Source organism: Larimichthys crocea, chromosome VIII (genome assembly GCF_000972845.2).
Source record: "Larimichthys crocea isolate SSNF chromosome VIII, L_crocea_2.0, whole genome shotgun sequence".
Classification (NCBI taxonomy): Eukaryota; Metazoa; Chordata; class Actinopteri; family Sciaenidae; genus Larimichthys; species Larimichthys crocea.
Window position 1 is genome coordinate 22153976 of NC_040018.1, and position 23205 is coordinate 22177180.

At 41.6% G+C, this 23205-nt stretch overlaps 1 protein-coding gene across 7 annotated transcripts in view; it reads left to right on the plus strand.

Annotated features, from left to right (window-relative positions):
• Nucleotides 1–23205, plus strand: part of chd9 (chromodomain helicase DNA binding protein 9) — a 69277-nt gene that overhangs the window by 9773 nt on the left and 36299 nt on the right. For 5 of the 7 annotated variants that reach the window (XM_019274303.2, XM_027281466.1, XM_019274304.2 and 2 more), the window contains exon 3: nucleotides 13610–14019. In XM_019274303.2, coding sequence (XP_019129848.2) covers nucleotides 13610–14019 — 410 coding nt within the window. Of the gene's footprint in view, nucleotides 1–844; nucleotides 930–9125; nucleotides 11310–13609; nucleotides 14020–23205 lie in introns of those variants that run through there. The other 2 variants (XM_027281468.1, XM_019274306.2) reach the window with 2 other exon arrangements.

The following is a 23205-nucleotide window of genomic DNA, read 5'->3' on the forward strand; positions in this document are numbered from 1 at the left end:
TCACCATTTTCTGACAAAATAACTAATGTGTTCTTCATGATTTTCATCAGATCACATTCAGATATAAGGGTGCAAAGGCTCCCTTGCTGAACAGAACAGAAACAGAGATGGAGGTGGAGACTGATGGATAATGAAGGTCTGGGCTGCTATACCCACTACAGTGACACTGAGCAGGTGCCTCCTCCCTGCCTGCCTGCCTTGCTGGTTTAGATTTATTATCTGTCTGGGTATCACAGCTCACTCCTCTCTCCCCTTTCCTTGGCCTCCGAGCTGTGTTGTGAGCAAGCAATGTAGGATATGTGCGTGCGCTTGCAAGCGGTGTTGGCGCGCACATGTGTGATATGCTAGCTTTGTTGCTTGTGACCTCTCTGACGCTTATATAACTCGCTAGCCGTCCAGCAGACTGGGCAGGCAATGCCATAATCAGCCCTGAAACCTGACACCATGCATCACCCCGGCCCTCACCCCACCACCCACATGCGCCACACGCACAATTTTGCACACTCACGCATACACCCCTGGGAAACCTGCTGCTTCAATAGCCACATGGTGATAGGCTGTCTCATTCACGTACTTTCTCTGATCACCACCCCCAACATCCATGCACAACCCACCCTCTCTCCCTCTCCCTCCCTCTCTCTCTCTCTCTCTCTCTCTCTCTCCCCCCCAGCTTGCTCGCTCTGTCAAGTGTTTTGACTGTTTGCATCCGGCCTCAGCCTGTTTGGAGGCCTGCCAGATAAGGGCGGGGGCGGGGGATAGCTAGGGGTCAGAGGTAAACAGGAAGTCAGGCGGTCCTTGCTGTGGGCGGAAGGGGAGGGCTCATTGGGGGAGTCAGGGGGGAGGAGCTGGGAGAGAAGAGGGAGGAGGGAGTTGTACTTGGACTGAGTGTGTCAGGAGCATGTGGGAACGCTGCCAGCCCAAAGTGCACAGTAGGTCTGAATTTAAAGTATGCTCTTTTATTCCGCTTTTCTTTCTTTCCTTCTCTCTTCGCCTCTTTCTGCAGGGATTAAATGGCTTTGAATATTTTTCAGGGGTTGATGGGTGGGTGAATGTTTGCTCAGCGGTCAAATGTGGAGGGGTGTGTGTCTGTGTGTCTCTGTGCATGCGTGTGTGTGTGTGTGTGTGTGTGTGTAATTCAATTTTAGGTTGTGACGTGAGGCATCCTACGTGAACTTGTGATTAACCTTTGACTGGAGGCGAGTGGAAAGGAAGCTGAAAGGGTAGACTATCTGTGTCTCTGGGTATAGAAAGACTGAAAACTGTCTAGAGGAAGACAGCATGAAAACCACTTGTAAGTCTGCCTCTGTTGCAACAGAGGAAATTAGAAAAGGCATGAATGGGTGATGACCTCTTTGCCCTTGTGTTTACAGCTGAAACAATGATTGCCGACTTGTGGTAGGAGGAAGAGTTTTACTTGACATCTTAATGTTAAGCAAAGCTTGAAAAAAGCCAGAGTAAAGCTAGTAAAAGTTAGCAACTGCAAAAAGTATGTCCCTCTGTTCCACTTGAAACTGTACATGGTTTTTCTTTACCATAGTTTGACTTTGACAAAACTTAATGTCAGTCACATTGTCCACAGAGGCGGCAGTTGGCTCACTAGTTACTGATTTGTAAGTTCACCAGCAAACAGGTTTGTGTCAGTAGGAAGTTATTCGCTAGTTGCCATGGCTAGTCGCCTGTGTTGGAAGTTGGGACTTTGTTTATTGAGTGATATGCTTGTATTTTCTGTTGACAGGGCAATTGACTAACTTACTTCTCTGTTATCTTAACTTGAAGAAAATAAATTGTTTAAACTGGAATGTCATCACACTCATCTGTCACTCACTGTTAAGTGAGTCAAGCTGCAGTACCATCAGACAAAGCTACATTTAAGTAAATAAAGGCAAAAAAAATATTGGTTGTCAGGGTTCATGACAATCCTGAGAATCCATGACACGGGCGTCATACTGCTTTCATTTGAATGCATAGCCTGTCTTGGTATTCCTGTTAACGTGCAGGTTTCCAGTGTAGTCTCTGTTACCTCGAACAGGTTCAGTGTGCTTCCACTTTGCTGAATGCTACATGTTTAAGTCTTGGACGATTGTTTGTAATGTCAAATTTATCGAGTTACTTTACAGTTGCACACAACCACACTTTGCAATGTCAATATGGTGCAGTATCTGAATCACAGAAGCAGGTAAAATGTGTGACAAAATAGCATTATAATAAAATACTGTACTGTGCACAAAGAGATGCCTTGGCCTACAAACTTGTTCTCCAGATGTAAGAAAACATGTTTGTAGGCCAAGGCATCTCTCAGTGGTCACCAAATGCTTGTATTTTAGCCAACGTTTTCTATGAAAAATATGTATTTTATTGAACTTTCCAGTCCAGTAGCTTTTGTTTTTGTTTTTTCTGTAGGAAAAGTTTCTAAAATGTCACTTAAAACAAATAGCTGCACTTTGTTGCAGTTTTGCATAAAACAAGCCGTTCTCTTCTCCTTCTCTTGCAGTTAATCACATGATCTGTTAATGACTTAAGTGCTTATTTACTCAAATTAAGTAATGATTTCTCATTGTGAGAAACTGACTGTTTATTTCTGCTCCTGTTTTGAAAAATAAAGAAAAGTTAATGTTTATGAAAGCAAAGTTGCTTTTCTAAACAAGGTTAACTTTTCTTTATTTTTAATCGAGATGTCACTTGCTGATCTCTGCCTGCTCTGTCTCACAGCCTGGCAGTCACAATGATTGTTGAGCTGATTTGAATTATGAATATTTACGGTCAAAACTGGATGAAATGCAGCAACTAAACAATCCAGTTCACCTCTGACAGCTTGTTCTCTCAGTTCTCTGCAGTTGTAGACTACGGTGTTCATATCTCTTTATTTGTGTACATAAGCAAACTTCCACTTGATGTTGTAACTCGTGGCACAGACTTATGTTTCATCAGTACATGTTTGTTCATTCTGTGCATATATTTGGCACAAGTGTTCTATACATGCAGCACTCGACAATCTCGGCTCCATTCCATTGTGTTCATGTGGATTTTTGATACACGGTAGCCACAAAAATGCAGGGAAAAATACAAAAGGTCTCATCTCGAGCCAGTGTTAAGTTATATATTAAGCTACATGGTATCAAGTGTGATACCACTGCCGTATAATGCTTGCAATGTACCACACCAACGTCGTGTGATCAAGTTAATACATACATTTAAATAACAGGATACTTTACAGCTCACCTGCAAAAACTGGGGAAGTGGAAAAATTGTTAATCCTGCTATTGATTTCAATATTTGAAATTAAAAACTCATTTAGATTTTTGATATAAAATCCATCTTGTGACACCCCTATTAACTATGAATATTTTTCTTATTATTTCATAAAATTCAGTTCCATTTGTGTAAATGGGGTAGAAGTAGCGATCTCGTTCATTATGATCTCTGGTGGAAAAAGGCCTGGTGTGCCTGGTCTCTACAAAGAGTCACTGCATGGACACCTGCCTCACACTGAGCAGGAGGTGGAAATCATAGCAGGGGGAAAAAAAAAATCCTTACTTCATCATATCCTGAAGGCTGCAGGTCGGCTATGCACCCACTCTCTCACTTGTGTGCAGATACGTAGTTGCCTCTGTGTGTGTTCCTTTTTACGCAGGCCTTGCCTTGGCCCTGCTCTCGCTTTGCACTGCTTCAATAATGAAGGAGTTGTAAAGGTCTGGCAGTAAGCCCCTTGCTGAATTCCCTTCCACTTCATCCCTCCCTCTTTCCTCCCCTCGCTCCCTGTCTCTGTCTGGCTCCCTCTCTTTCGCATCCTAAGGGACCTCCTCTCAGCTCCACTCTTCAGTTTGCACCAGTGTTCCTATTAATGAATGGCATCAACTGGCTTGCTCGTTTTGCACAGTTCAGCTTCACTTTACTGCCCGTCGGCTGACCTGCTGTGCCGTCTCATCTCTTCAAAGAGCTCTGGGTAGTTACTCAGAATAACCACAGTTTAAAAACCATCATTTTGTTTTGCGACACTGCTGTGAAGTACACCAAAACCTTGAGCTGTTCAATATGTGAAACACATTTCATTTCTCTGGAGTACATTAATCATAGCGCACCTGTGGAACTGTCACTTCTTTGGAGGCCACCTGTGCATCTCTTAAGTCCATGTTACTGGGAGAACGGTTTCATGAAATTGGTAGTGTTTAAATATGTTATTTTTTACATTAGTTGTATTTCTAAACAAGGGGTAGTTTAATATGTAATTCAGTTTTATGTGCAACATTGATCTGTTGTTTCTCCTGGTTATGATAACACTTCAATAAAATAGTTTCTGAGATGTGAGTTCCTGGTTCATCTTTGACCGACTGTATGCGCTGTCGTTTTGTGCTCACGGTTTCACAGTTTGCCTGTGCAATGGTGCTGTGCTAGTCTGGTCACTTCTGGTTTGACATCCAAATTTGGTGGTTTAGATAATATGGCTAAACTTAGAACCTGTTTGATCATCTGGTCTGTAAGGTTTTCAAGACTTTTTGAAAAATGTCGCTGATGTTCTGTAGCAATTTATCAAATGTGTTTGAGGACAGTATGTGATGGCTAAACAGATTACCTTGCCACTATCTTGACTACCCCTGAACAGATTCACATGTACTGTAATATTTTGGTTAACATGAAAATGACCTGCATTCAGAGTGGTGGACTGTGTTCGAGTTGTAAATTATCCCCAATGGCACTGCTTGTATGTAAAAACTGGGAGTCAGCTACTAATGATGTAGGATGTGCTCTCCATGCTTTCATTTTGGCTCACACTCACTTGTGCTTGCACACGTTCCTCGCCCTTAAAATATCATCTCAGATCTTGCTGAGCGACTGCCCTCTAAGCTGACACTTAAAGATGCAAGAAGGGCAGATGCCCTAGTTAGAATCACCGCCGGCTCTTCTCAGTCATTGGGCCTGATTGACACAGAGCCAGGCTTGGGCTTTACTCTGTATTCTGCACAACCGTCAAACCCAGGTCACAGCTGTTTTTTGATGGGGGTAAGTGTGAAAATGAGCATCAAAAGGAAGCCAAATTAAACCCAAGCAACAAAGCAGAGACTAAGATAGATTAATAATGATATCAGTATCACAGCTTGTCATATAATATTGTGGACTAACTTTCCTACTTGTCTTTTTTGTATTTTTCCGGTGTCACTCAAATGCACAAGAACATTCTGGTATTTTCACTTGACTGATACAGACAGTCACCTCACATAAAGGTGGTGGCAGATGTCCACTCTCTTTACCATTTGTTCCTACGCTCTCTCTCTTTCTCTCTCTCCCCTCACTGTCACCCCCTAGTGTTCAATTCTGTCCTGGCCAGTTGACAAGGTACAACATACTGTACCTTCACATAGATCTGTCTGTGCCCATGAACCTTTTCATTAGCCTTTTTTTAGCACTGGGAATGGTTGTCCATGTTGAACTTGATTACATAAGAGAGTCAATTATCTGACTGCACAATAGCCAACTAATAGGCTGTCTTTGTTAATGCGTGTTGGATTGGAGTTGCTCGGGATTGCAGCAGGGCTGTAGTGCCGAGACCTGTCCCTGCTATAACTGAACCATTTAGTTAATTGTATCCAGTTTGCTAATGAGTGTGTTTGAATGGAAGGAGGGATCTAAACAAGGTGTTTGCATGTGTACATGTTTACTGTATGTCTTTGTGATCGTGGTCCTTTGACTGTTAGGTGTGTGTGTTTACTAAAAAACTTTCAGACAGACGTGCACAACCACTCGCACTGCTACAAGTGTCGTATTTTCTGAGGTCAATAAAGTTCTCAGACTTGAACTACTTCTTACATTTTGGGTTTACGACATGTTTAATCTTGACAATGAAGCAACATCGTTGCTTGTCTACAGCTGTGCAACAAAACATGTTTTTTATGTTTTTATATCTTTTATTTTCATCGGCATGTGTAGTATTTTACATATATGTCCATCACCTTCCATCTTTGTGATTCCAAGCCTCGTGCAGATTTGAGAACTCTGTACGCTGTACTTTTGGGGCTCTTATCCTTATACTCTCTCAGTACTGTTGGGCATGAATCTTGCATAGGTGAGTTGAGTTTATGTTGTGGACAACAGTCCGTAGCATAACTTGCTACGCTATGGTTTTCTGGTCTGTATCAGACTTTTCATACCCAAACCATATCCATGTGACAGAAGTTGCCCCTCTTTTAGGTAGGCGCTCCTCGTTTTGTTTTGGCTGGTCGCTGTCCTCCATGTTTGCTTGTTTTTGCACCCTGCATCCGAGTCATCAGATTGCACAGCCCTACTTGTATTATACAGCAAGTTTTGAGCTTATAAATTCAAATAAGCTGAAATTGGAAGCCATCTTATTGATAATTATTTTGTTTGAACTGTAGCCAGAAAAACACATGTGTTCCTTGATCAGTCGGAAAGTCTGTGTGAGAGGGTGAAGGTGAACCTCAAAAATTGCTGACCAGGTGCATTTGAGCATGGCAACAGGGCAGTCGACTTCCAGCTGCCTCTCATTGTTCCACAAGAGGATGGTGGGGAGCAGTCAGGTGCAGTGGTTTGTTGTGTGAATTTAAAGCCACACATTTCTCAGAATCCAACACATCCTCAGGTAACTGACCACAATAAATACATTTTAACTTTGTACATTTTGAGCTTGTATTATTCTGTTTCTTCCTGGGCAGTTCTTTTAACAGGCTCAGTAAGGCTGTTGGTCACAGCGGAGGAGGCTTGACTGAAGTAATAATGCTCTGTTAGACTTTTAGCAGCTTCTCTAGAGGGCAACATGCTCGGCACAGCTACCGTTACTCTTGGCACTGGATAAAGGATCATTAATGCATGGTGCTGTATTTAATTGGTTGAGGAAGCATTGCTGTGCATCATGTCTCCTTTCATTTATCAACGCTGCCACTTTTTCACACTCCAATGTGGCTGCAAACTGGCCTGTGGCCGTAGGCCTAATTAGTTGGGTATAATCTTTTTTTTTTCCCCACACCTAGACTTAAACAGTGCAAACTATGTTTCATTAACAAAGTCATAGATATGAAATCTGGTAATGGTAATGAGGCATCTGTGATATTTTATTTTGTTTCTGTGAGAAACACTAAAGGCCAAGCCTATTCTTAGTAAACAACACTGAGAATTGAAGTGTGAAAAGTAAGGGAAGGGTTCAGCCAACATTGGAGGTGAAGGTGATGATTGTTTCAACACACATTGTTTCTTGTTTTGTTTTTTGTTGTTTATATCATCTACAGTATGTTGTTTAAAGGTAAAGTTTCAGGAGAGAGCAGCTTCATTCAAAAGGAATCACTTACCTGTTGATCACAGATGTTTCGCAGAGGACTGCAGGGACTGCATGCATGCAAACTGATCCCAGAATGCAGCATTTACAGTATGTGCAGTCTTACAGATAGAGAACAATGACTTTGCCAGTCTGCTGTTAATTTGTGAGTGCTACGCTGTGTTGCCCTGAGTTGGATGTCACACCACCACAAATCAGTTTTGAACCCGTGGGAAGCACTGTTATCTGATGGAAGTACACTCAGTTTTAATAAAAATCCAATAGTGCTGCATTATTGTGTTAGCTAGGGCTGTTTTTATTTTCCCATTATATATATATTGATCCCTCAGAGGAAATTGAGTCATTGTAGGACATCTAAGTCTATTAATTTATTAGTTAAATGACAGAAAATCAATTGTTGACATTTTAATTATTACTTTTGCAAACATCTATTTCATAAAACCTTTTGGATCATTGGCAATTGACCTTCTGCAGAAAAGTGAGAGGTGTTTGAATTTGAACAAAAATGTTATCAGCTAAAAAGCAAAATTATTAAATAGAAGTTTTGACACAAAATTAAAAGTCAACGATGCTTTCAATAGCGAACAGTAAAGCTGAGGGTCAGCTATTGAAGAGTGTATCCATGATCTTCTTTGAATGTGATGGCTGCTTGCTCAAGGACACTACAGAATGGTTATTCACCGGTACCGGTAGGAAATGAGAGTGGCGGCACAGTAATACAGTCCCTTTTGTAATGAGAAAGTAATGGAGTGTTCAGAGACAAACACCTGTGCCCCCACAGCCACTCTACCTCTCTACCTCTCTGTCTCTGTCCAAACACACACGCACGCACACACACACACACACACACACACACACACACACACACACACACGCACACGCGCTTCTTTTCACCAGCTCTGCTTCTCCCCTCCCCTTCCTCTTCCTCTTCTCTCCCTCATCGGTCCTTAAAGGAAGCCACTCCCCCTTCATACAGAGCTGCCAGCCTTGTTTGCATATTAACCGTTTAGTTGCCAAGGAGCTGTGGCTTTGAGCCATGTGACCGTTGAAGCATGTATGTGTTTGCTGACTGTTATTCTCTTTTGCTCTTTCTTTATTTAACATGTATGTGTGACGCTCAGAAACTTTCCCGTGAAGGAATTTTTTTTTTTTTTCACAGCCGTGTATACAAATTAGGTGCTATTCTGACTCTCTCTGTGTCACTTCTTGCCTTTTTTATCCATCAAGTAGTCTGTTAGCTATTGCAATTTGTTATGAGTATAGATAGCACTTTGGTAAATGGTGTTTCATTAAGCACAGCTCATATTTTCATGGTCAACACAGTAATGACTGACGCAGTCAAAATGAAAACAAAACTATTTTTTAACTCATTTGAAATTGGGCCACAGCCCTGCAATAATTTCAACACCCATTGCACCGAGTGTGTGTGTGTGTGTGCGTGTGTGTGTGGTAGTCAAAGCACAGGCTCTGTACCCCAGTGGGCAGTGGATTTGTTTAGCTTAGGGAGGACACTGTTGCTCAGCTCTCAGTAAGCATGTGGCGCACTATAAAGTCCAAACTCCAAGGCCTGGCCTGGAAGGTGGATCCTGCACACATTTGGAAAGGACAGTTATTGTAAAGCACACGTAGCAGTCATCTCTCATCTCTGTAGGAGATATGACACTGTAAAATGTAAAACTACATAAACCACAGAGATGAAGTGAGAGAATTCCACTGTCATGCCTGTGTGTTGGCAGCAGTCATCCCATTGATCCTATAACCTTCTCTACTTAAGCACATTTTGAATAAGGCTGTCCACACCATTCAAGTTGGTAAGTTGCACATAACTTTATTAAGTACATCTGTTCAACATGCAATGTAAAGCCATATTGCGTTGTAGCCTCCACATGCTCGCCCACATATTTCACACCATATTTGAATAAACTTGCAAGTAATGTCGTTTGCTTTGAGCTAAGAGGGGTCAGAAAGAAACAATATGATAAAACACAAAAAATAACGGCGTTCCTTGGAGATATTTGCTTATTAAGATTTGTCTTTTTTTAGAAGTTGTGGAAGACCCTGGGTGACGTCTTGTATTTGTATTACTGATCTCTTTAAGGCAACAGTCTGTAGTCAGCTTCACCTACCAGGAGATATGTATTGACATATTGCATTAGTGTAATATTTTGGATCTCAAATTCATCCCAAATGAACTCACATATGCCAATATTTGCAGCTGTATGAAAAGTGAACAGGGTGTTGGCAGGGAATGAAGCCTGTGCAGCATATTTTACACAGTAAATAAAGATTTAAAAGCTGATCGGCTATCTGTCAGTAACTCAGGCCTGACCTGGTAGTGCTGTTCACTGTACCTGGCTTCAGGCCAACTGTGTGTCTCCACATAATTCCCAATACCATGTGCCAGCCAGTGCACATGGCCCCCTGCATCATGCTGTTAGGAGTCCCCTGAAAGGCCGGCTCGCTCCTCCAAAATCTCTTCTGGCACACAGGAAGAGCTGCATATCTTGGACACAGCCCAGTTTCCCTTGTTGGAATTTTTTTTTTCCAAAAGTCATTGCAGGGTCACCAGGCCTCAACCTTACAAGTGCTTGAATTCACCCCTAGAGACTGAACACTGTGTCTGATATATAATGAGGGGGTAGAGAGTCTGCTATTCATTGCTGCAAGTTTGTGTATCATTTGTGACATTTTGGGAATTAGTTTTTGTTTGTCCATCTGGATGCTCTGGATGATGTTGTTGATGCTGTATGATGAGCTGTTCCTTGAATAAATCAGCACGTCATTTGCAGTAACCGACACGGGGATAAAAAAAGCTACGATGTTGACGGTCTGTGGTGTGGGTGAAATCCAGTACTTTGGGGGTTAAGTTGTGAAAGTTAATGTAATAACTGCTAGCACCATCTGCTGGCCTACTTCCTTACAAAGAGAGAGAGAGGGAGAGAGCGAGTGAGTGAGGGAGAGAGAGGGGGGGAAGGAGAGAGAGAGAGAAAAACGAGTCTGGGTTTTAACGACATCTCTAATATTCATGCTGATGCATTTTGCTGCTTTGTGCTTTCATTTTCCGCCGCTCTGCCTGCCAGAGTCTCGAGCTCACCACACACGCCCCAGCCAGGGAGAGGGGAGGGCAGCGAGGGAGAACGAGGAAAAAGACAAGTGGTGGAAAGGAGGAAAAAACAACTGGCCAAACAAGCAAACTAACACAAAAGCCTTTTTTTGTGTGGTAATAAAAGGAATAACCTACCTTATCCTGGCTGGTGAAGAAGACAAGGAGAGGCGCAAAGGGAGAAACAGCAGAACGGAAAGAGCCAGAAAGAGCAAGAAAGAGAGAGAAATAAGAGGGAAAAGGCTCACAGAGGTACAGAGAGCGCACACGAAAGGCAGGCGGAAAGAGGAATCAATGAGAGGGGAGGAGAGAGGAGGCAGGGGAAGGCAACTCTGACACACACATACAGAGAGAGTGAGGGAGACTTGGGTGAAGCCGGACGACGGCGAAGCAGCACGCAGCAGCAGAATGAGAGCTTCCTGGACTGCCACGCACCTCCTCTACCGCCCACAGTGCTGCTCCCTCATCACCCTGTGAAGAGACAAACGAGGGTGAGAGAGAGAGCAAGAGAGAGAGAGTGAGAGAGTGAGAGAGAGAGAGAGACTCCCATGCGCTCCTCTTGAGCCCTGCCCGCTGGGGGAGGAGGAGACGAACGGCTCCAGCGCTCTCATACTGCCTGAAGAGAAGAGCTGACCGGGGAGGAGGAGGGGAGGCAAACGAGGAGAGGGAGAGAGAGAGAGAGAGAGAGAGAGAGAGAGAGGGAGGGGAGGGGGGGGACGCACACGGCTCTAGGAAGAGTGAGAGAAAACGACTGTTGAAAGGGGAAAGAGTGAGTGTGTTTGTAAGAGAAAGCGTGAGCGGGCAACGGAGAGAGAAAAACCCGGCGAAAGGGCAAGGCTTTTGTTAGCCGGTTTGGAGAGGGGGAGGAAAGAGGAAGAAAAAAAAAAACACACCATGTCTACAGTGAAGAGGCCAAGAGGAAGGGTAAGTGAGCTGCTCTGAGAGCTGGGAGGCAGGAGGGACGGGGGGTGGGGGGGAGGAGGAGGAGGAGGAGGAGGGGCCGGCAGGAACTGAACAACCTCCTCTGCTACTGGCTCATGCTGCACTGCCGCCATCTTGAACTCATTGCTGCTTTATTTTCCTCCCCTCCATACTCATTTGCTTTACTGTGCTAGACCTTATCAAGGCACGCTGCTTTTACAGTCTTTCTGTTCCCCACCCCCACTGCCTGTTCATTCCCTATGTAACCCTTTTCTCTTTTGAATTCCTCTCTCCAGGCTGCCCCGTGCTGTACTTTATGTACAGCGTATGATGTGTGTGTGTGTGCGTGTGTGTGTGCGTGCGTGTCTTCCATGTGTTGAACCTGTCAGTCACCAGAGAGCTCACTACATGTGGAAATGAGGGGGTGAGAGCGAGGGAAAGCTGGCCGGCCCAATTGGAGCTTACTCTACCTTTTCATGGGCTGTAATGATCCTCACCGTTTTTGTGGGACTACGTGCTGTTAGAGAGATTGAAATCACTGCAGTGCTGGCAGGCTGTAATTTCAGTTATTTATAGATGTATTACACAGCTGCAGCGCTCTCAGTTTTGGTGCATTTTATCTTTTCTCTTCCTCTCGCTCCCTCTCTGATAGAAACCTGTTTTCATATATTTTTTTTTTCTTCCTCTTGCTGCTTCTTTCATGTTCTTCCGCTCTTAGGCATTACTTTCAACCCCTCCCCCTCTTTCTTTCTTTCTTTCTTTCTTTCTTTCTTTTTTTTTTTTTTTTTTTTTACCATTAACTTGAATGAGAACATTCCAGCATGATCCAGTAAATTTCTTGCTAATAGCCTCAGCAGTGTTGCACACGTGAAAATCATAATGCAGCTCTTGTGTGTGTATGTGTGTGTGAGAGAGTGTGTGTGTGTGTGTGTGTGTGTTTGTTTTTTTTCCCCCCCTACCTACCAAATGAATCGCTAGTTATTCAACTCCCTCCCCCCACTTTGTTGGCGAGGTTGAAGCTAATTCTCTTTATTTAGCTGGCAGTGTGGAAAAAAAAGTAACGAGCCGCGCCTGGGCCATATAGGCATACGCAACACATTTTTAGATTAGGTCATCCATTTATGGGTTCCCTCTCTACTGGGCTCAAGGCCCACCACAAGGCGCTTGTGTAGGCATAACCGCAGTCACACCATCTATTATTCACATATTATCATGTATCAGCCACGCTGGATTATTTATGTCTGCGTGGCTCACTGTAACCTGCTACACAGAGCCAGTGTTTACCTTACCTTTTGCGTAGCTTAGAAATAAAATAATTTAATTTGTATCAGGCTCAAAGAGTTTTCATGTCACATGGTTTCAGAGTCCTCTCTCCACCTGATCTAAATAAATTCCTCAGGGGAAACACCGGCCTTTCTCATGCTAAAGGTTTCTTGGTAGAGTTACATAGGAGGCTGAGAGTGAAAGTGAGCATCATGCAGAGTGAAACAGGTCCAGCCCCCACCCTCAGCATCTGAGCTGGGGACAGCAACAAGCTCTGCTGTCTGAGAGATTTACACAGCCTTCAGAAGGTCCTGTTTTTCTGAATGAGTGATAGTTGTAGTGGTTTTATCGTAGTGTCAGAGTTGTAACTCTGTATATTGTAACTGCATAAAGCGGTTGTAGTGTATTTGTTTTTCTTCCATGCCACTGTTTAATATTTGATTGTCACATTCACCCTTGGCTTATTGTACAGCGAAATGCCATTTCAGTGTGCTGGCACCATGTTCTGCAAAGGAAAACCTTGCCTGTATTAGTCACCTATTATTGGAGCTGCACGGCTCTGTAATGGCCTCATATGTTCATAGCAGCCATAATAACAGCCTTGTTATGTATGGATTTTTATTCTGATACCAATGCTTTATACACAGAAAAAGACCCACCTTAAAGGTTGGATGCATAATGCCAAAATAGCTTATTTTTATGCCACAACATATGTGCAGAAATTCATAAATATTTGGCAAAATCTATACTCAAATGCTCAAATAAACTGAATGTAGCCCGACCTTTTGGTTTTGTTTGTCGTATTTTGTGAGAGACTCTGCTAAAGCTCGTCTTTATACAACACTCAGCTCTGTTTTAAATGTCAAGGGTCAACTTTATAGGTCTTTGTCTCACTCGTTCTTTCATTGACGTATTGGTATTTCATTATTTCATTCACTGAGTTTGGGTTTGTGTCATCGCTGTCTGTTTACAAGACATAGCATTCTTATTCTAATTACCAATTATCTGTCCCTATATATTTTTTTTCCCTCTTTCCTCAGCCTCGAAAGAACGCTAATGGTCCTGGAAGCCAGGTACGGGTCCTCAGTCCCCCAATGAAGAGCAGCTCATCATCCTCCTCCTCTTCCTCGTCGTCTTCATCCTCATCCAGCTCCTCATCAGAGAAGAGGACGCCGCGGAGAACGCACCATCAGATGGAGTCAATTATACAGGATAAGCAGGAGAAGGCCAATAGGATAATATCAGAGGCTATTGCTAAGGCCCGGCAGCGCGGAGAGAAGAATATCCCCAGAGTTATGAGCCCTGAGAGCTTCCCCAGCTCCTCTTCGCAGCACAAGACCCACCGTGACCGCGAGCACAAAGGAAACGGCAAGGCCCGGCTCAAAGACAAGAGCTGTAGGAAGGCCTGTATCATACCCTCCTCCAAGCCCAAGCAGAAGTCCAAAATCGGGTATGTAGCCACAGCTGTTAATACTGCTATGTAAACCATTGAAATGCACGTTGCTGAAATAATAAAGTAAATGAGTAAGTAGAACTTTGATCAGGACCTTTTTATCCAAAGCAATGTGTTTATTTTAACAAGCCTAAACCACTGCAGCATTTAATGAGCCAAACAAACAAATGATATATGCTGCTGCAGTAAACCCCCTGTCATTGTACGACCATGCCAAGATTTATGCATGTTCGACCCAGAGATAGGGCTGCAACAAACAATTATATTCATAACCAATAAAACTATTGATCATTTTCTTTCACTCTTTTTATATTTTATTTAATAGCATGGCAATAGAAGGTAATAGCGTAGAACGAGCAGATGGACACAAAATGCAAGTATTAAATTTACAATGCTATTCATATGAGTGTGAATGGGGGGAAAGCAGTTCATTTATTTTCTGAATATCAAATAATCAACAATTTCACAAGTATTCTGCAGATTTCCCCTTGTATAAGGGAAAGGCAAATTCTCTTAGAGTCTCTTCACTTCATCCTGCATCAATGCTTTTTCTAGTTAATATGCATATCCTAGGGCAACCTGATAAATGTAGTACTGGCAGAATCAGATACGAAGATGTGCAATGTTAACACAGTGATTTCTTTCATTTGGGGGGGATTTAGAGGGCAAAAACCAATAAAACAAATAATACCCTGATCCCATTAAGCCAGAGGGATTTAAAAGAGAAAAGATTTTTTTTTGCATATGATGTGTGATGTTGGTGTTTTTAAATGTTTATTTTATGAGGCCATGTATGCAGCTTTTCTTTTATTTCTGAAGCTACCGAATCACAACTTGCACGTCATCTCTTTCCACATGATGGTAGTGCTATTAAAAAAAATCTGTCTTGTTGAGAGTCAACGTTGGACTCTGTTGGGTTTCAGCTGCTAATCAAAACTCTGTTACCTGGTAATTAAAACACTATTGTTTAGGAGATGCTCATATTAAACACTGCACACATTTCAGGTTTTTTTTGGTTTGGATTTTTGCCTTTGCCTCCGCTGACTTAACCTTGAGTCCTGGTTGATATTGCTGGTACGTTGTTTTCCTAGTGTGCATTTTCTGCCTGCAGTTGCCAAGATGGAGGCTCAAAGTTCAACAGAATTTACTGCATGCCATAACAATAAACCAGGCTCAGTCATCAGCATAGTCATGGGAGGAGCAAACAAATGCTGCATTTACATGTGAGACAGTGCTGCTGAGTATGTTCAGGCAAGTAGTGCTGATGTATAGATACCACGATTCGCCTCCCATCCCCCTGTTTAACTGCTATAAGCAGCAGTGTATAAGCCACACCCAACACAAGCTATTGAAATATCAGCTGGCGCAGATGTGAGGGCCGAGGCAGGGAGCTGAAGGAAAAAGGGGGAATGTTTAGACTCGGTAATGTCAGATTGTGCTGCTAAATAAAAACAAGCGTTGTTAGTTTAAACCATGATTGAGAAGGCCTGTGTTTTTTAGACTTAGCGTGAGTGACTGACAATGGTCAATAATAATATCTGGCTGGCAGCTGTGTTGATTAATAACGAGATGAGCTAGACAGAGGGAGAAAAGCTTTAGGAGATAATGGATTTCCCTTGGTGTGTGTGTGTGTGTGTGTGTGTGATGATGAGAAAGTTGTGGTAGTGCTGATGTTTGGGAGAATATTGAGATGATGATGATGATGATGATGATGATGATGATGATGATGATGATGATGAACCAGTCTTTGCGTTACAGTCCCACTAAGTTTAGTTGAATGTACTCGCCTGGTGATGCTGAGCTAGTCGATTAACTAAAAGATTGTTGATCCGGTGACATCACTGAACATGCTCCGTTTTGATCATTAAAAAAAAAACTGTTTGATCATATTAACTTTGAGATGAAACAGGCAGATCAGGAAGCTTAATGCTATCACGGTTAGTCAAATCTTTTTTTTCCTTTCTTAACCACCTTGCAGTCATCGAGATGCAGCTGATTAAAGAGCATTTTAACAAGTGCAAATACTTAGTTAGTCTTGAAAGAAACAAGGAATTGGTCGACATTGTCATGGTCATTCAAATGTGTCACTGATTAGACTGATCCTTGTTGTTACAAGTTAATGAGCTGTGTAACCTATTTTTATTCAGTGTAACCATACTTGGCCTACATGCAGAAAAGAGCATCAGATAAGGCTATGTGCAACACTGCCAGTTATGGAGCCTCAGTCAACCTTTTTAGAGCATTCATTACTTCATACATTCCAGCCATTTTGAAACGTCAGACTCATACAGTCTGGTCAGATGACAAACTGGCACAATCTTTTACAAAATGTTGTAAAGGCAATAGCTTTGTGTTTTATTATCTAAATCAGTTGTAGTTTAAGTTTCACAACAAAGCCACATCCTTTCAGGATGTGGAGTTAGTAGTAATACTACGATGCTGCGTTTCTTTATATCTCTTACAGGCATAGTGTAAAATCTAAAGAATTAATTTAAACTTGTAGCACATTGTGTGATTTATGCTGTACTGCATTGTATTGTTGTTGGTGTATATAGTACATACACATGCACAGTTGTAGATACTCCTTCTTAAAGTGATGTAAATTTAGAATAGGTCTTGCATGTAGTGAGATTGGTAAAGATCACTTAGCAAGGCTTTTAAAGCTCAATTACTACTGCTCATAAAGCTGCACTAGTCTACAGAAAACAGGGCAGGTCACCATTATCTTGGCTGAGCCCCAGACCTGTCAGAAATGTGACAATTAAATATGCTTGAAAAAGAATCAGGATAAATCTGAATGTGACCCTGTAGTCTGTCTTTCCCAATGAAATCTGAATGTTGTGATGCTGCAACCTGTGGTTACATATGTTTAATGCAGAGTCCGTTGGGATGTGGCCAGTCGTAGGGCCCACACCAAGTCCCTCTCCGTTTTTTGTTTTAATTGAGAAAAGAAGTTCAGATGTACGGGCCCTTGGTGCAAATGTGGCAATTATGTATAGCTCTGTCTGTACATGTGACGAGGCTTGTAGGAGTGTGTGAATATTTCATCTGAGGTGTGAAGATTCATATCTGGCAAATGCTCATGCTAATGGAGCTTCCACTTCTCTACTAATTGAAGTGGCACAATAAAGATCTGAAAACATGGAGCAGAGTCGTCTAAAGAGCTGTACTTAATGATCAAGATTGAGGCCTCCGTAATCATCGTAAACATAAACATAAATTTGACTCTTTGACCACGTTGATGCAGAAAACCAGGAGTTTAATATTTACTGCTCCTTTCATCATAAATGATTAAACATAAAAGCAGTGCGATGATAAACCTTCTTAAACTGTGTTTCTTAAAGGACAGTTTACAGAGGAATGCAGGTCTAGGCCTTGTATCATAAGTCAGAGAATGATCAGTCACACACTCATGGCATTGTCATGTAAACATGAGAACTAAAACATAAATACTACTGTGTTGGCCTGAACACCAGATGACCTGGTTTTTCAACGGCTGCTTTTAGATGGATTTAAGGCAAACTTTAAATAAAACAAAGTAGGCAGATATGCTGTTTTTTAACATCATTCTTACTTTTTAAATAAGATTACACCTAATGCATACAAAGCAAATAACTCCTGTAGGTGAAACTGTGCTCACTAGACACCTTTGAGGCACACAGACCATACATTATTATGGCATCTTACACTGGTAGAGACTGCTTGTGAACACGACAGACAGTTTCTTCTAGCTGTAATATAACACTGAGTTGTAACAGGTATAACAAGTACCAGTGCTGCGGCAGCTCACTCCAGTCAAGAGGGCAAATCTGCCGTTGTGAATTTGTAAAGATTATAAGCCTGTCAAGCTGAATGTCCAAAAAGATTTGAACCAATGTACATCCATTAAGGCTGTGAGTGAGCTGCAGCGTTTTATGTTTCAAACTCTACCTCGGACTGCGCCTCCATGTTCCCTCTCATCATTAACTGACGTATTGGGCTGAAACCACCAGATTACAGTGAGGACTGGCGTGTTTGCTCGTCTGCTTCGATGCTGTTGGAATGTGTTTCTGTACAGCTACAGTGAGAGATAGTTGTTCTGTTGCTAATGTGAAGTGATGGAGACAGCCTGCGTACATGATGACGGGAAGCTCTGGGGAGAGATTCATACCGGAGGAGAGTCCTGTTCATATGCATGCACCACCCAGGATCTCCCCATAAAATATTAATGCATCTCGGCTGCAGAGGTACTAACCTTCCGCTAAAGTCATTACTTCAGCCTCCGCTCTGCTCGTCGTGTGTGCAGGCCTGTGTTGAAAATGCTGGAGGTTGAGTGCGTCTGTTTGGTGTTCATTGTATGCTCACTCTTCCATTGCATCAGGCCCTTCTTTAAGCAGGGAATGGGGCCTGTGATAAGACTATTATCCTAATTGTCTGTGTACTTAAGGGTCTGTTTCCCTGAGACCACTGTGCTGTCATTACTACCTTGGTTTCTACTAGAATCATCAGTTCAGTTTAATCGCTAGTACGTGCTTTTCGGATTACTTTGTTAGTTTACTCTGTCAAGCACTTGGCAAGCAAGGTAAGGGTCATATCATCATATGGACATCATCAGACTGTCTGACTGATGAGAAACATAAATGAAAGCAGCTGATTTAAAATATGGATGCACCAGCCGCTGTGACAGGTGGAGTAACAACATGACACGTATTCAAGAAAAGACGTGTTGTGTATTTGTCAGTGATATTTTTCTTGGCTATTAAAGTGCTCCAATATCAAAAAGTCCTCCACATAAGATATTTCACTAAAGTCCCAACTCACATTTAAGTTAAACTGCTTTTAAATGTGAATTTAATGGCTCATAATATTCTTCATCATTAAATTGACTTTAATCTGTATTGAACCTTTATCAAAGCTTAAACATAAGATTGTAAGATCCAGTAGCCTTCAGACAAATCAAAACATATGAACAAGGAAGCTTCTGCTCATTGTTGCCAAAAGGGGAAATAACCCTGGGGAATAGCTCAACATCTGTTAAGAAAATAATGCAGGTGCCTCTCCTGCAACTTGTGATTCACTCGTTTATAGTATTTTGTCTCCAAAATGCCTTTATATATCCTCTCATGCATAAAAAAAGTTATAATTATATGTGAAATTCATTATATAGTAGATTATTGTACTGTTTGGAAGCTGTTTGAGATCCACACTAAACCACAGGCCTTGTTCACAGCAGACATTTTAACTTGACATAGCAGGAGAGACACAGGTGTTACTCATAACATTAATGATGGCTCCGGTCTATTCCAGCTTAAGAGTTAAGCTTTTTCATACCACAATGACTTTTCCATTTTCCATTTAAAGGCCTCTTTTTATCGAAAGAGAGTCTGAAGTTTAATCATGTTGGTTATGTGTCATTTTTTGTGATTTAAAGCATATACGGGGAGGACAAATTAGTTTTCAGTTGAGATGGCCTTGAAAAATGTTAGTGTTCTTCTCATTTATTATAACAACTGAAACAAAAACATTGGTAGATTTGAAACCTGCTTTATAGATACACACTGTGTATCAAACAGAAATCTACCCCTGAGTTAGGCAAGGGTTATTTAACAGATCAGGCTTGACTGATCACAGCTCTCTCTGAGGGTTTTTTAGGCAGCGTACCTGCTGAAAAATAACCTCATATAATCACGAGATGAAAGCGCTGTGCCGCCCATTCCCTTTTTTGTTTTACCATCCCCCCCTCCTCCTTTACATTTTTTTCCCCCCTAATATAAATTTGGTTCTCCAGCATGCTCAAAGCCGTGCATCCAATGTTTCCCTTTTAGCAGGCATGCTCTAAATATGCTGATACTACAAAGCAGGAGGGTAGCAGGAAAATATCAAACAAAATGGTGCTCATGAGATCAATTACATGATAGAAAATGGAGGTTTAAGTCTAGCATATATGCAGCAGCGTATAGCTGTTCATATTTCAGCGTTTGCCTGCTAGCCGTCTAATCCCTTTTCCCCTCACTTTTTCATTAGGAAGAGCTAAAGCTGTTTTTTAATTGAGCGTTTTCCTAGTTAATCCCTTGCAGGGCGCGCATGTGTGTATGTTCACATATTTTTTTTTTGTGGGCTTGTGTGATATATATAGATATTATATATATATATATATATTTATAATATATATATATATATATTATATATATATAAAAATGTTTATGGGTTAGGGTGTTGCATGTTTTGTGTACTGTGTGTTCTTTTTGTTCATGCAAATGTACACGTTCTTGTGAGTGTGTGTGTCCAAGTGTTTGTCTGTGTGTGTCCATCTTTATTTGTTAATAAAGCAGATATCCCCTGTGTAGCCATGTGCACTATGCTGATACAGTATTTGTCCTTGAGAGGGGGGCTTGATGGTGCTGTTACTACTGTTTCCGGTTTTGTGCTGTGTGGCACTGAGATTATAGCCCTCCATTCATAAGAAGGGGGATTTCCTAACAAGAACCAGCACTACTGTCTCAGTAAACCCCTCAGGATGAGAAACACACACGCGCGCACACACACACACAGACACACACTCTCTCTCACAGCAGTTTTGTCGATGACTCAGTCACACACAATCAGAATTTCTGAGGTAGATGCACTTAAACGCGATGAAGGTCTCTCTGAATTGCTGAAGCACCACATTGCAGTCTTGGCCTGCAAAGCGCTATCATATCTTGATTCTATTAAAATCAAACCCTCACACACACACACACACACACACACACACACACACACCCCAGTGGCAGCATGCCAAGTAGGGCAGGACAACACTGGGGGGACAAGGGATGGAGGTTATTTGGCACAATAGGAGGATGGGAGCCAAGCAAGCCTTGAACAGCAAGTAGGCTATCACTCTTAGGAAAAAGCTAGTGGTAGCCTATCATCAGGGATCACTCTATAATGTCAGATCTAATCTGTAGTCTAATTAGAGATGCAAGATTATGTCTGTAGGATGGCCTCTTTTAATCCTGGTGGGGAGGCAAATAAATCACTTTCCTTTCCATCAGCAGTAAACATTGCCAGGACAATCCAGGTGGATGTGCATATGAAGGCACAACTGTGAAACAAGGTGGTCTGGAAGTGGTCAGCTCCTCATGGGATAAAGACATCAGAAGCAGTGAGAACTGAAATCTGATATTTATTGCGTTATCTATTACTATGGAAATTATATTAATGCAGTAAGATATTAATTTTGTGTCTGCATCATGACAATTTTACAGAGCAAATAATGAAAATAATCACATCTAAAATATTTAACTAACAATGATTGCATTAGTCTCTTCTATTATCGGCTATACTAATTTACAAATGTTAATGATAACGACTCACAATAGCATTTCATTTTCAAAAGAGCGTGATTACGACGTGTATCGTGCGTTTATCATACGTTATCCACACCAACCATGCAGCCACTGTTCATGTAAACACCACAAAGCAGGAGAATCATTTTTAGCTGCCACTTCTCCTATAACATCACCTGCCTGCCCTTCATCCTCCACCCCATCAATCTCTTTAAAAAAATAAAAAAAAATTATCGGCCACATCACAATTATTGGGCATTCTCTAGAAAGTTCAGACACTAGCTGCTGTGACATTTTGCGAGGCAATGTAGCGGTATAGCCTACCAGTGTGATGACTAAAGCCAGCTAGACAACGAGGTCAACCATGTGAAATCAAAGACAAGACTACGAGACAAGCTAATTATTATGCACAGTTCACCTCTAACTTGACCAGGGGTCTACCACAGGTGGTCTACATGTGGTTATTGATAGTGTTGTGTATGAATTACTTGATGTGTTGCGGTAGATTGCCTTTAACAACGGATGGCCTTTCCAATATTTCCATCATTGTTAAAAAAAAATTCAATTCATGATGGAGAATATTAAGTTAACCTGATTGAAATGCTTGCTTTATTTCTGGTATCTAAATAATCAAACAGAAATCTAGTGCAGCTTCCATCTCATACTCATAATGTTATTTACTTTACCTTTATTTACTGTTTTATCATAGAAAAGCAAACATTTCACTTTGATGATGATTTTTCTTTTTCTTTTCTTTTTTTTGTTTAAGACACATAATAATATAATCCAAGCAAGAGTCAACACGAAGTCACACTCAGCCTATATAAATATCTAAATGACACCTACACACAATGGCACGAAGTAGGGCTGTGCTTTCACTATTACTAGTGTAAGAGCGCCTTGATTCCTAATTCCTAATAGTTCATTAATCAGATCACCGACACACATCTGGAGGATAGTGCCAATAATTCAGCTGAATAACCTAAACTGTGTATTTTACACGTTTACATTCTTTAAATGAGAAAAAGATCCGTATGCAGCGTTTCTTTTTCTAACAGTGTCTCTGCATTGCTTTCTCGAATGAAAACGGATTAACTGATTACATTTCTATTCTTTTTGTATTCTTTTAATTCAACAAAAATTACACTGGCAATTACATTGGCAGTTGTTAAAAAGCTGCCTGCCAAATGCTTTGGCATTTACTAATGCCTTGGTGTACCCAAGAACAATTTTTTTTTTTATTGTGTTAAAGCAGACTTGCATGAAATATCCAGCCTGTTGAGTGTACTGGGTAAATGAAATGTTCAGTCACATTAAAATGCCCACTTGTGTATTTCTATGTTTATTTCTGAATGTGTTGCAGTAAGTCCAGGATCAGCCCTGAGTATATTGTACTAAAGTCAACATAGTTTTTAGCTGACCAGCAGGTCTGTCTTGTCTGCGTGGTTTGACAGGCTTTCTACTATTTTGCCAGAGGATAGGAAATAAAAGAGGAGAGACCTTCTGTAAGTGAACTGTTTTCAAATAAATGAAGCCGACCTGTTGACATCAGACTCAAGCCTGTTTTGTTTCATTTTCAGTTTATCATTCTGCAGCATAGAAAATGCTGTGAAGCAAACCTGTGCAGTTATTTTGTCAATTTCTCAGTTTTCTCTCTCGTGTTTGTTGGTGTGTTTGACACCTTCAGAAGCTTGTATGGCAAACCCCTAAGCCATCCGTCTTTCATAATTCATGGTCAGCAGATGTGGTTTCTATGGAATTTTGTCCAATTCTTCACATCGGAGAGACTGTAGCCCTTAAGAATAGATCAGGCTGTTTTCAGACTTTTTTTTTTTCAGTAAGTGGGTGATTTCAAAGCCTGTGTTTCCTCTGTGTC